Source organism: Homalodisca vitripennis, chromosome 4, assembly GCF_021130785.1.
Source record: "Homalodisca vitripennis isolate AUS2020 chromosome 4, UT_GWSS_2.1, whole genome shotgun sequence".
Taxonomy (NCBI): domain Eukaryota; kingdom Metazoa; phylum Arthropoda; class Insecta; order Hemiptera; family Cicadellidae; genus Homalodisca; species Homalodisca vitripennis.
In genome coordinates this window covers 64,442,683-64,456,840 of record NC_060210.1, presented here as the reverse complement: position 1 = coordinate 64,456,840, position 14,158 = coordinate 64,442,683, and the positions used below count along the sequence as shown (strand labels likewise).

Genomic DNA, 14,158 nt, shown 5'->3' with positions numbered 1-14,158 from the left:
AACCTCTCATTAGCACGTCTGGATAGCCACTGAACGGAAAAATACACTGACAATGACAACAATATGGCCGCAATAGTCTCGTCCCTAGCAGCTACAGATCGGACATACGTGACGTTTCGTGACGCGAAACTAAATTTCTTTTCCTCTTGCAAAACATGCATCCAAAGTCCGTCAAAAGAAGTAGTCACTTAAATAAAAATAGAAAGTCGGTACTATTGGAGATTTTTTTAAAGATTCTAAAATGTTTATGTGGATTCCATGTATTGTTATTAAAATGGCATATATTACACTTGCTTCAAAAACCGAATATAAACTAATTTCCAAACAAACGAGTCTACTGTAAACCTCTATGTCAATGTTCAGTAGAAGCGTCCAAGCATACTCGAGGACAACTGTAGCCTATTTCCAAGCAGTAGGCTATCACACGGCGGGCGTACGTATAATACTAACCGTGTACCATCTATGTACCACAAGTTCTGTTTTACACCCATGTCTTGTACCTAAGTATTAGTTGTGTATTCAGAAATATTTTTGTTAACGCTGAACCTTGCGTTTTGTTAGAGAAGGGTTACTTCCTCTTCCAGTTTCTCCAGAGTTACATTTGTCAAACAATCAATTTGATAATGTTTTGAAACAGTTTTAGATTAATGATATTCCCAGACTCAAAAATAGAATGTTTTTATAATATATACTTGTAATTACTACGTAATTAATGTATTACGTAATGGATTGGTTTCCATTCTGGCTACTGATCAGAAGATAATAATATAATACGAAAGCGGAAGTTTATTACTGGCCATTTCCGTTTTCCATTACTATCATGAGTTTCAACTTGTTGGTAGATAATTTAGGCCACTGAAAATACTTGAAATAGGATCAATAGCATTGTTCCGAACCGCTAAGTAAATATTCGTTCTCTATATTTGACTTGTTCCGTCCCACAGAATCAAAGATATAGATTCGAAAAGGAAACCTAAATGGAGATAATTGTTGATAGGCTACATATCTTGGTACGCAAACGCAGCAATACAATAACACTTATTCCTAGACCTAATAAAAAAAAATAATAAAAAAAATTGGACCTTACAAACAAACTCAATCCAATTATTTACGCAATCAATTATTTTTTGTTGTTGTTAACTAGTAGATACAATAATATATGTCACAACAAAAACTTTTTAACCCTTTCCGGTCGTATGGCGCAGTACGGCGCCAATAAAATATTTCAATATCGCGCGTATGGCGCGGTACCGCGCCATTATGCAAGCCCGTGAACTGTTGCGCTCTAGTGGCCGATTTTTCGAACTTCTAGAGGTTTTTCTTTCTGTTTGACAGCTGTTTCCGGCGTGACTCACGGCCACGTGCGTCTGTTGCTATGCGAATGCTAGCCAGTGTTTACTTCTCACTGAGTTCGATCGTGAGTGTTGTTGAGGTTAACGTAATGTTTTAGATATTTGTTTTATAAAATGAGTAGGTGTTGTTAGAAGTAGTATAAGTAATAATGTGTTCAGGAATGTGTCTTTTTATGTAAATAAATTATTCGTGTGCAATAAGGAGTTTGAAGACAAGTGTATAGTTGTAAGTTTTGAGCTACTAGCCTCAGCTGAAAATTAGTTTTTATTTAGTTACAGACTAAACAATATTATCTCTTAGTTTTTCAATGAACAGTTATATTTTATGACATTTATCCAGTGATTATAATAAAATGGATAACCCAAGGGCCTTCTACAAGTGCTCTTAGTGACACTGCAATTGCAGATGAACTAGGCCTAGATGAAGAACTATCAGGATTCAGTAGTGACAGTGATGAAGAAGTGATTTTTACCAACGTTAGAAAATTTATCTGATGAAGATAGTGATGACAGTGAATGAAGGCAATTTAGGACATGGACCTTCTCAATCTAATAGGCCCTCTACTGATTGGTGTGCTTACAACGGGCCAGACTTTGTTCAATATTCATACACAAATGCAAGTGGGGGCTACAAACCACCATCTACAAACAAACCTGTAAGTGTTTTACAGTTTTTTTTCAATTGTTTTTTACATCAGAGCTACTGTCAAATATAGTCAAAGAGACCAACCGATTTGCATCAGAAAAAATTCATTTAGCCCAACCTCTAAAGCCTAGGTCAATCTGGCACTCATGGATTGATGTTACTTTGGAAGAACTAAAAGCTTTTATTGTGTAATTCTGGCTATGGCTCTCTCTCCAAAACCTTCACTAAAAGACTACTTCTCAAACAATTGGCTTTTTGAGCAATCATTTTTCCATTCTGTTTTTTCTCGCACGAGATTTTTCCAAATATTTTGGTGTTTACACTTACCTGCTCCAGTGACCAATCCAAATGTTAGGTTAAGAAGTGACAAAATCAAATCTGTTGTAAATTATTTACAAACAAAATTTATGGAATATTTTGTACCACTTTTTGAAAATAGTATTTGACGAAAGTACTGTTGCCTTCAAAGGTCGAGTAAATTTTAAAACATATAATGCGCTCAAGCCTAACAAATGGGGGCTCAAAGTGTTTGTTTTGAGCGATTCTAGATCTGGTTATGTGTATAACTTTGAAACCTTATTTTGGGAAAACAACCACAGAATCTCTCATTCGACCTGATTTACCATTTACTGCCAGAATTGTGGTACACCTTGCTACAAAGTTGAGTGAAAACCATCCTGGTTGTGGCTTTCATTTGTTTACAGATCGGTATTACACTGGCTTAGAATTGGCTTTAGAATTAAAAAATCTAAATATACATCTGACTGGCACAATTAACCAAAACAGAAAAGGGTTACCTGATGGTATAAAGAAAAAAAAATTTAAAATTGCAACAACACAAAACAAAAGCATTTCGACACAATAAAGATGTTTTACTTTCCGCTTGGCGTGATAAACGTGATGTCCTTATGCTTAGTACTTTATATAACAATGATAAAAACAATTGTCAAAAGGAAAGGAAAAAATGGTGCTACAAACAGACATTGAGAAGCCAACAGTTATTTGTGAATATAATAAATTCATGGGAGGTGTTGATTTCTCATTGACCACTACCTTTCATCATACAAATTTATGAGAAAAACTGTAAAGTGGTGGAGAAAAATTATTTTTTCTGGCTTCTAGAGGTCTCAGTTGTTAACAGTTACCTTCTATATAATATGGAACAGTTGAATAAATCTTCCAAACAAATTGAAACACCGAAAGTTTAGGGAGTTGTTAGTAACTGAGCTTGTTGGAAACGTTCGGAGCTCAGCAAACTCGCAAGCGCAAGTCCACCACCGACAACCACTGAACGTCTTGATGGTAAACAGCACTTCCTAAGAAGCTTTGAAAATAAGAAAAAAGACTGTAAAGTGTGCAGCAACAGAAAAATTAAGAGGAAAGAGACAATGTTTTATTGCGCCACCTGCACCCAGAAAACCAAGTTTGTGTCCTACAGAGTGTTTTGAGAAGTATCACACTCTCAAAACATATAAAATAATTATAGAAAATTTGATTTTCACAGTTTAGAAACTTTTATAGCCTTTTATTGTAAATATGTAATCTAATTGTTTCCATAGTGTAAATTATTTAGTACCAAAAAAATTTTTTGGTTGTGTTCCAAATGAATTCGATAAAGTGACATATTTAGTGTTATAAATAGTTTTTTATTATACAATGCGTATGTATTCAACCTTCAAAAGATCTTCATAAAAGGTAAGAAACTATCATAAAAAGTTTATAAATAGGTTATGTGTTTAATTTTTAGAAGGTAATGATAAACTAATATCAAGTTATGTAAAATTTTGTATACATATTTGAATTTTAGATATATATTTTTTAACAATAAAAAAATTACCAGTTTGATAAAAAAACTGTATTTCATTTATATTTTAATAATTTTAACAGTCCTAACAAAAAGAATATATATTTGTTTGGCAAATTAAACATCTACAGTTGTTTAAAACAACTAGAAATGTATGCATGCTAAAATCACTAAAAACAGTCGCGACCTGGCTGAAATCAAGGATAAAAAATTTGCGGCCTGAAAGGGTTAATGGAGTAAAATTGTTAATATGAGAAATACTCGTTTTCGTAATTATCACCCTTTTAAACACTTTAGAGAAAATGGAACTTTTGTGTAGGCCTAAATAAGAAATATTAGGGAGACATTTCAGATTAAACAAAATAACTATTCGCCTTTCTTGTTCATGAAACTTACCTAGGCTAATTAAATAATATAAAATTCCCGTACAGGTAGAAAGTTTATATAGCAGTTATTTTATTACTAGGTTAAAAACCTCATTCTCCTATGTGAATTCTTTAATTAACAAAAACAAATGGCAATGACAAAATGGAGTATATTCTCCATTAAACTGAACAATATTAGCCTACAATTTAAACGGAATACCAAATACAAAACTGCGATACAACAAATAAAATAAATAATTAGCAAAACCATGTTTTTCTAATTAGATAAAACAATACAATATAACACATAACAATAAATAAATAATTTTAATAAAATTATTATTATTATTAAGAATAATAAATGCCTATATTATTAATACAATAACTAATATAATTTTAAGCTTAACCATCATGGGGCAAGGGACTTACACAAATATTGCATCACAGAAGAGTCACAATTCAAGCGTAGAGCTTCTCATCACAATAAAGTACAGAATAATATAATTTACTGTAGTTGATACGATTTCAAAATATCTCTATCTCAAACTTAATAATTCAGATGCACATCCACAAGACGTTTATGCAGAAATCCCTGGAGATGAAAGGGAGTGTAAAGAATCTCCATACGTAGAATTTTTAAATAAAGAATTAAAACCTAAGGTCATGTTTTGTTAAATTGTAATTCAGAAACCGCTGGATTCAAAAAGACTTATTATGTTAGTACGAAAGTTAAATCGTCGTGTAAACCACGTTATGTCGAGCAAGACATGACCCCAGATAACCTGCGGACCCCTGGACTACCAGCAAAGTTGAACTACCAAGTTATAGTCTACAGTCAGCAGCTTGTAATACTGCCCGTGCTCTTGTGGCTGTGAATTACAGTAGTAATTAGTGTATTTACTGATGGAAGAAGACAAACGGCTTATCTGTTTGCAACCATTAACTGAAGTTTCCCGTAAAAGTCTGCAATGTTTTCTACTTACTTGAGAGTCGTATTTCTTCTTAGACAAACTGTAAATTACAATAGCTATGGCACAACAATACAATATTTTATTGTTCCTGCATTTTTAATTTAGGTTTACAATTTTGGCTACAACACTTATGGCAGTGGATTCTACAATTCCATTTGTGGATTAAACAAACCCAATAACTGTTTGTTTCGTGTAATACATTTGTGTACATATATAGTTCGTATATTATAGAAGTGTTTGGGGAGAGTTTATTTTATTTTCTAACATATTTTTGTGAATAACACAAATTTATTTCCGTACCACCCTTTTTAAAAATAGGATAACCTTTTGCACAATTATTTCAATACATAGCGTAAACAAGCAACATTTTGTTGTGGTAGTACTTTAAACGTACTTTGATGATTGTTAATGTTATAAAATTGTGTATACATTTTGAACAGTGGAATATTTTTAAAATATATTTTTTTCGTCATGACTTATGTATGTACTTACGTATTATGGAATACGATGAAACTCATACAACAGTTGGTAATTTGGTTAATTTATCATGTAATAATTACATTAAAATAAGCTACAGTACTCAAGTCATTAACTATATTTTTCCAGTTGTAACGCAATATTTGTAGAATTAATTATGAACGTAAATTACAAGGCCACGTTAGGTTTACAAGTTATAGTTGTGTTCCAATATGACTTGTATCCGAAGTTGGCTTGCATCTGATTGGCTGAGGCCGCCAAGCCCCTGGCCGTCTCAAAACAGATGTAGCCACAAGTGTATTTTGAAGGTACAGTATAAACAAACTGTGCCCCAGTGCCGTATCAAGTAGGTACCGTTAAGTTTGATAAACCACTTGATAAAATAAAAATGGATTAAAAGTACCTATAGTAAAATAAACAGGTATTTCCTCAGCGTTGCAATAATTATAGAATTGGTCTTTTCCGTTTTCTGGCAAACAACATAATGAAATTTCCGACTAGGCTACGTAACGAATAAACTGGAATGAGTGAACGCTAGCAAGCGACGCGAGCGCTGATTGTCGGCTGCGGCGAGTGCGAGAACCAGCCGCGTCCCCCCGGCACGCGATTGGTCGAGATAATATTGCCGGACCAATGGGCGCGCGACGCGATGTGACGTCACACAGCAGCTCAAATAACCTCAATCGCGGACGCGCCAGTTCAGTCCACGCCGACATCAGCGCCAAGCTGGTCGTTAGGTGTGTCTCTGTGTCAAATGGTGGTTGTTCGTCGAAGTGCTAACAATCATACAGTTTTTACACTGTACACGTGCAATTGGATATTCTAGTGATTTATAGTGTTTGGTGCTCACCGTGCATCGTTATCGCTGCTAGCTGTGTGTTCGCTCTGTCAAGGTGTAGCGCGTTCGCAAGCTGACGTTGCGTTTCCTCTGACGGTAAGATGTGCGAATCCTAAAACGGCCCATACTATAGCCAACCGACTGTGATATTAGACCAAAGTGTAAGTTAAGCAGGCGCGTACTCAAAACTGACCGCGTCCTCGAAGTTAGTGTCTGTCATTTGGATTCACTCCGGTTCCTACGAGTGGGTCTAGGCTGTGAGGCGACATCTAGCTTGGAGATCCGATCTGAATTCTGTTCCTTTAATCTAATCAATAAAGATGCCCAACAAGACCGTCACGTTCGGTGAGGTCATCACCTACCCCAACAACCCGAAAGACGCGAAGAAAGCGGAAGCGGAAAAGACCGTTTCTATAAAGAACCGCTTCAACTGCGGCGCGCTGAGGAACAGCCTGAAGTTGATGGCTGGGGGCAACGGTCATCATCTGATCGCTATCCGTCTGGTTCGCAGCAAGCTGAGGAAGAGGGAGGACAACCTGCACACGACGACCACGGCGCCGGTCACCAACCACAACAACAACGTGATCCAGCAGCCCGCGGCCCAACAACAGCAGCAGACCACCGTGCAACAGCAGCAGCTGCCCACGGAAGTCGTCGTCAGCTGTCCCAGGGACCAGAGCACCGAGAGTCTGCCACCGCCTTTCCTCTGGACCGTCAGCCACAGCGTCACCAACACCACGGCCTCCTCGCAGTATACGTTGTACAATAATGATGAGGTAGGCACCAACTCATATCTTATTACAATAATTAGTTTTACCTGTGGACAATTATTTGTCTTGCAATATTTTGATACCTCCAGTAGGTAAATATTGATTACTTTGTAAACAAAACACCAGATCCACATCTATAACGCTTCAACTAGAGCACATTATTTTGAAATATTTAAGTGTAATAGGTAGTATGCATACATTGTTCCATTATATGTGTTCATTACTGTTTCCATAAACAAGTGGGCATTTTTAAAAGAGGGATTGTTTAGCAGTCATTTCACTTCTAAACAGTGAAATTTATATGAATGTGTTCTAATGACAGTACAATTTATTTTTGTAGTTCAATTATTGCTAAGTTTAAGAATACGGTAGTTTAATAAATCAAATTATGGGAGTTTATAACAGGGAGTTTATCTAAAGACAAAACACGTTTTGAGCATTGAACAAATTTTCACAGTTTGGATACGGTAGTTAAAAATCTTGAGTTCTCACTAGGCCTACTGTTCGTACTTACAAAAATTTTAAAAAATGTCACATTTGTAAAAAACTAACTTATGGCTACACGTTTATTTCTATGTTTGCACTTTAACAAAATATAGTGAACTTAACCTTTTAACTTATCACAATCGATCATGTCTAATCAGTCAGAATGTTTGTCATTATGAAAGCATGTCTTTAGATTCCGTTAAAAACGTTTATACCTCTTTGTTCGCACAAAGCGTTACGATAACGGGTGCCGTTCTGAAGTAACGGGAAGCATTGTTTAGGATATTTATTGTTCAGAACCGACACGATTACAATCCCAGTAGCGGTGAATCAGTGAACGGGAATGAGTACTTTTGTGTAGTGAGTCTAATAGGAAACCTTAGTTCCACGATTAGAACTGCCACTTGTATTCCTATTCCGACTGTATTACAATTCAAAACAAAACACGCGGCGAGCGGCCGAAGAAGAGGCGCAGGTCGTTGCCCTTGACTGTCCAGACGCGACGCTGGCCTGGCCTTGGTTCTGGAGGGGGGCGGGTTCATAACCCGCCTGGGCAGATGTTTGAAAAATACGTTACGGGTTCTGTAATAGCACGGGCTCTCTGAGCTGGGAGTCAGGTCACTGACTTGCTAGGGGCAGGCATCGGAAAATGCCCCGGAAAACTATGAACTGAAGTGCCATATACCGTTTAAATGACGGGGTTATTATTGATCGGTTCGCCAACGGTCGTCGACCTCTGGGAAAGAGGGGTGCTACTACCCTTTTTGAATTGACGGATTTAACACTTTGGAAGACCTTTCAGATGTTACACAAAATTTGTAATTTGGTCCGTATGATAGGTAGAATTGAACGTTAATTTTGCAATATTTACAATAAAAAACGTGAAGTTTTCCTTCTGCATCTCGTTATTTTGTTGGCGATATTGAAAAATCTGTAAAATCAGGAAAATTTTGCTCATGCTTTAGCAAGCAGTTTGAATGCTAAAAATTAAAATATAAATAAAATCAAAGCTAAGCCGACTAAAGTAAAATTATGATTTTTTACAAAACCGAAGCGCTTTAAAGATAAAGGTTTGTGTCACCTTTATTCGTCTTCAACAATTATTACAGAAATCGATAAGAAATGGAGTTTATTCGTTCAATTTTAGTATGCCTGTACCCAGAAAATATAAGTTGTTAGTGCATATGATAGAATGTTGTGTGTGTACATCTCGCATTGTTTCCCGAGCGACGTTATTAGGACGGTCTGTAGAGGACCGATATAGAAGGGGAGCTCAGTCGAGGCCAGACTGTTTTTTATCACAGCCTCCACTCTCTAGGGTGTGTGGGGATCGATGGTCGGTTCCACGCAAGAAACAGCCGAACATGCACTTCCGGTCGGTGATACGGATAGCAGAAAATGGTGGCTGATAGGCTATCGTACGAACCACTGCATTGTACTTAATAATTTTGCAAACATAGTAGATTGTTAGAAAAATAACAAATACGTAATTCTTTGCCGTTTGTATAATTTTGTCGTATACTCGTTTCTGCTAATTGCATCGCGAAGTTACCACACTCCTCGCCACTTCCTGTACGATAGCACACAGGAAAGGCCGTGGGCCGTGTATTAGGACGTGACAGTGCGGGTATGGGAGTCCCCCAAGGTGTGCGGGCGATGCTGCCTTGTGTACGGCCGTTGGCGAATCAAGGCTCTAACCGAGGTCCCATCAGAAGGCCCCAAACCTGGCCTTAGTGTCTCCGCTGACAACTTTACCGATGGCCGATTGCGCAGTGAGTTTACCGAGACGATTACGAGAGACATTCTAGTTCCTATGTTTCCCTCTCGTTATTCCGACATCGTGAATTTGATAATGTTAACATAGTTTTCCGTATAGCATTTACAATTAGCACGATTAACTGTTTGAAACAACTTGTGCAAATAATAAGAACGGCTACTAAACATTGTAAATACCTCGTGTAAGAATTTATTTATATCGATTTTTAACAGAACAGAATTTCTAAATTTAGTTTTACAGACAAAGAAACATTCCTCGATTGAACTTTCGTATGTATCACAATAGAATCGCTACAGTAACTTGTCAAGTTCACCGGATTATTTTTTCAACTCAGCACAACAAAGGGGCAAAGTGTATGTTTTGCAATCGTTGGCGGTTTCGAAGGAAACATCACGCTTGCCCGTGACACGGTTTCGAGGCGGCCATTGTGAGAAGTGGGTCGCGCTGTTCGCTGCCGTTATGTCGGGTTTGTCTCAACGCAACTAATTGTGTGGTCGTAAACTTGGCAACGGCGCACAACTAAGTAGTCAGCTGTTCCGTAGTAATTGCGGCCTCTGGGGATGTTTATTCGTGATAAGGTAGATTGCACCTCGCGCTCACTGTACTGACATTACTTACAAGCGAGTTCTAGTCTGAAAACCTTCATTCTGGAACTCATCGTTGCGCAAAACGTTAGCATACAGCGGGAAATTAGTGTATTGTATGTATTATAGTGAACCCTACGGTTTACACAAGATGTCTGTTGTTGAAATATCGACCAGAAGTTTTTAAATCCGTATAGTTTTCCATCATCTCCAATCAGTGCTGCTGCAAGGTTGATGCGCAAACACTTTTTGTCAGTAAACTCGTATTTCATAGCAGCCGCCACGGTGTTCTTAGTACATTACAACATCGTTCATCTTAAGAATTGCAAGCTAAGAAGGCTCGTTCTTCAAGTCTGTTAGCTTGTGGTGATTGCTTAGAACTGACTACTTTCCAGCTGACGCGTGGTCTCCACAACCTGACCTTGTAGCCTAGCCGCGCCAAAGGTTACCTATTGCACACAGCTGTTGCACCGCCGCCGTTGTCATGTGGAACACTTTCTCAGTCGTTTCTGGACCAGTGGGTCAATTGCATCACGTCCGCCGCCGCAGACGCTTTATCAAAGACCTATCTAAAAATAACTGCACCCACCGCAGCCGCCTTGTCCTTTGGTAATGGCCCAGTTAGCACGGCAAGACAGACGGGTTTCGCCAGACACGGAGGTCGTAGGAGCTGGCGCACTCCTTCTGTGCACTCCTTCTGTTCCGAGCGTCGTCGTCGGGAGGGATTACGCTTGGAGAGAAATAAATACCAAAAATTGGAGATGTGCTAAGACTAAGAGAGGTACCGTACCACACACAGGTTAGACCTCCCGCTGAGGTAGAACACGATAAGTTAGCCGTACGTGGACACGCATACACTATTGTGTTAGTGTACGAAGCGTGGTCTATCACCACATGTCAAGGTCAGGCGTGCAAGGGGCAACCTTTGTTAAGCTGTAATCTGCCTTTGATACATCACTGATATATTCGCGATATTTTTACACGGCCTTATTTCTCTCGAGGTTATACTACAGTTTGTGCAGAGTCAAGGAAGTTCTGCAATTTAAAACTGGCATTATTTTAATCAGGAAATCTTAATGAAAACTAAACGGTATGCCAACTGACAAACCCATGTGACAGAGCCAAAACATTTTGATAGTAGGATGGTTGCCAGATTAAAACAGTGAGGGATATATTTAGATGGCTGGGATGAGATACTAAAATTTGACTTCTCTTGTTTTAAAGTTGATTTTTATTTTAGATAGCCAGTATAGGATTCCACTTGCTAAGGATTTCATGAATTTTGTTCTGTTTGTTAAAAAATCAGTTATAATTCATTAAAATATCACTTAAAAATCAATGTGCTAGCTTGATTAAACAGAAACAATGTGCTTCTTTGTTAGATTTAGTATTTAGAAGACAGCTTTCTGTAGGAATATTTGACCATGATTACCTTGCATTTCTTTTTCCTGGTAACTTATAACCCAACAGGAAGGGCAAATTTCATCTAATGGGAAGAGCCTGCTTGTCATGTCACTGCAACTAAGTTATTGGACATTTAAATGGTCCCAATAAAATTGTGATTATATAAGTGATCAGTACAAGAATATGTGAATACCACCTTAATTGTAGCATTTGTAAATAAGTTTGTTATAAATGTTGAACAGACTGCTTGAAAAGTGCCTTTCTCATTCAATTATCTCTGTTTTGCTTATGTTCACTGGAAATAAATAACTGAATACTTTAATAGAACATACTAACATTGAAATATTTAAAACAATAACTAGTTCAAGGTTATCTCATACATGTTCACCTTCTAAGATTATAGCACTATAATTTTGTAAAATATCACTGATTATTTTTGATGTTTCATTTTTGTATGGTGTATTGACGGAAGACATTTTTTTACAGGAGAATCTGGTACACAACCTGGCGTGCGAGGAGCCGCGTGAGTGCAAGGGCTTCCGCAAGAATCTCAGCGGCAAGTGGCGACGACTGGTCAAGAAGAAGCAGCAGCAGGAGGTCTACACGATACCTGCCGAGCTGAGAGAACAGCTCAAGACCATCTACGTCTATTAAACCTACTCCACTGTAGATTAATTTACTCAAAGTATTCCAAGGCACAAGGAGGGTCAGGTGGAGAGTGTCTGAGAGAATGTAAAGTAAAGTCACTCTAAAATATATTTATTCGGAATTGTATTTTAATTTCATTTTTGTACTTTTAATCTTTTTTATATAATTTATTGATTTTTCCGACACTGATTCAGTATTAGAGAATTGTTCAGTTGTTGAGGTTTAAGGAACGTAGGTGCGGTGGGTCGGGGTGGGAGTAAAGCCATGAGGTGCCATGAAAGGCGGGATTCACCGTGATATTCCACTAGCCTAGGTGTAAATACATGTAGTGTTATGTATATAGTCCTTCCATGTAACGTATTCCAGACACGTCCGTTACACCCGGATTTGTTAACGGAGGCCTTAGCAGTATTTTCCAGCAAAATGCCTGCTCTAGGAAGTTTATTCTATTCTCTGGCTCATATTGAGTCCGTAGTTAAGTGATTTTTTAGCTTCTTTTAGTGAAATAATTTTATTGCTTGATATAAATGATGAATTTAAAATGAAAATTGAACAGTTCTTGAAAAAAGAGCACCCATTAACTTGCTTGAAACAGTGAGTTTTGAAATGTGAGTGTAATGATTTTTGTATTTTTACATTGTTGTTGTTGTATTTGATGTTTTTTGAATTTGTGATCATTTTGGTTTTAACACTTTAATGTAATTATGAAATTCAGATAAATTAATGCAAATTTTTTAACTGTAAAACTTTTGGTATGTTTCAAATATTGTCAAATAAAATTAACTTTTGATGTTTTAAAATAAATTATGTTAACGATTATATTTTGTAAATAAGTTTTATATCAAACAAAACAATCACCTTAGTGCAGTAGCAGATAAAAATGAATAATTGTTATTTTGATCAACTACCCAGAAACACTAGGCAGCAGTCAGTGCAACTTAAGTTGACTAGTCATCTAACTTTGGTTTTGGATTTTTTTTAATGGACAAGGACTGCATCAGTATTTTATTTGTACTTTGTTTATCTATTTCAGAAACGAAAGAAACTACTTTGTTAATATAAGATTTAGAGTCCTAGAATGCCATGCAATAGTTGTAAATGTAAATTATACAAAGAAGTGCAAAAAATAAACTCAACTTTTAACTTACAGAGTCTTTATTATTTCCTACTCTTCAGAACTCTTTAACTTACTGAAAGATACATTTATTTGGCAGAAATTAGAAGAAGTCATGTGAATTAAATATAATGTAATATAATATGAGAAAACAAAGTGCAACATTCTGATCTAATATGAATATTCATGTTATTATAGTTATTTTGATTTACTGGTTTCTCTACAATAACCTGGATCTAAGTAAACATTCACATTATAACATTACATTGCAATACAATTTTACGTTGTTTCATCTGTATGTTTTAATTTTCATAAAAATGTGAAGCAGTTTTTTATTTAGTTTAATCTAAAGATGATATTCAGATTATTAGTGTTTCTATTTTAAAATGTTTGAGAGAAGATAAAATATTTGTTGGCTGAGCATTAACAAAGCGTATAACTTAATGGGCTGGAGAAAGTTAATTTCTGTGTCTGTCAGCACAATATCTTAAAAAGGAACTATGACACTTCATTTATACAAGCAACATTAATTCCAATCATGGTGCACATGACTATGTGTTTTGGCTGAGTGTAAGCGAACACACTTATTGATCCTCAAACTGGCAGTCATTTTTTCCTCAGTGAGAGTTTTGTAACCGTACTTTAAACATTTAGTAAAAAATATGTTTTACTATAAACCTATATATGTGTGATACATTATTTTTTCATGAAAATGTGAAGATAATTGCTACACAAATGTTTTTAATGTAGTGAGACTGCCCCTGATAAAGAGTGATAATATTATAAATATTAGAATCTGAGATAGACAATTTATTCATAAATTTTTCTATTTTCAGAAACTTTAACGGTATCTAGGTTTTCTTGAAGCAAAACTATACAAATTGTTCAAACCACAAATAGTACCTGAAAGGCTATATTTCTT

General features: G+C 36.5%; 1 protein-coding gene across 4 annotated transcripts in view; it reads left to right on the top strand.

Moving 5' to 3' along the window:
• The window catches only part of LOC124359413, a 466,804-nt gene extending 453,535 nt beyond the window's left edge, over positions 1-13,269 (top strand). For all 4 annotated transcript variants that reach the window (XM_046812141.1, XM_046812143.1, XM_046812142.1 and 1 more), the window contains 2 exons: positions 6,965-7,229; positions 11,961-13,269. In XM_046812141.1, the coding sequence (XP_046668097.1) occupies positions 6,965-7,229; positions 11,961-12,128 (433 nt within the window). In that variant the 3' untranslated portion in view covers positions 12,129-13,269. The remainder of the gene's footprint in view (positions 1-6,964; positions 7,230-11,960) is intronic.
• The last annotated feature ends 889 nt before the right edge of the window (positions 13,270-14,158 follow it).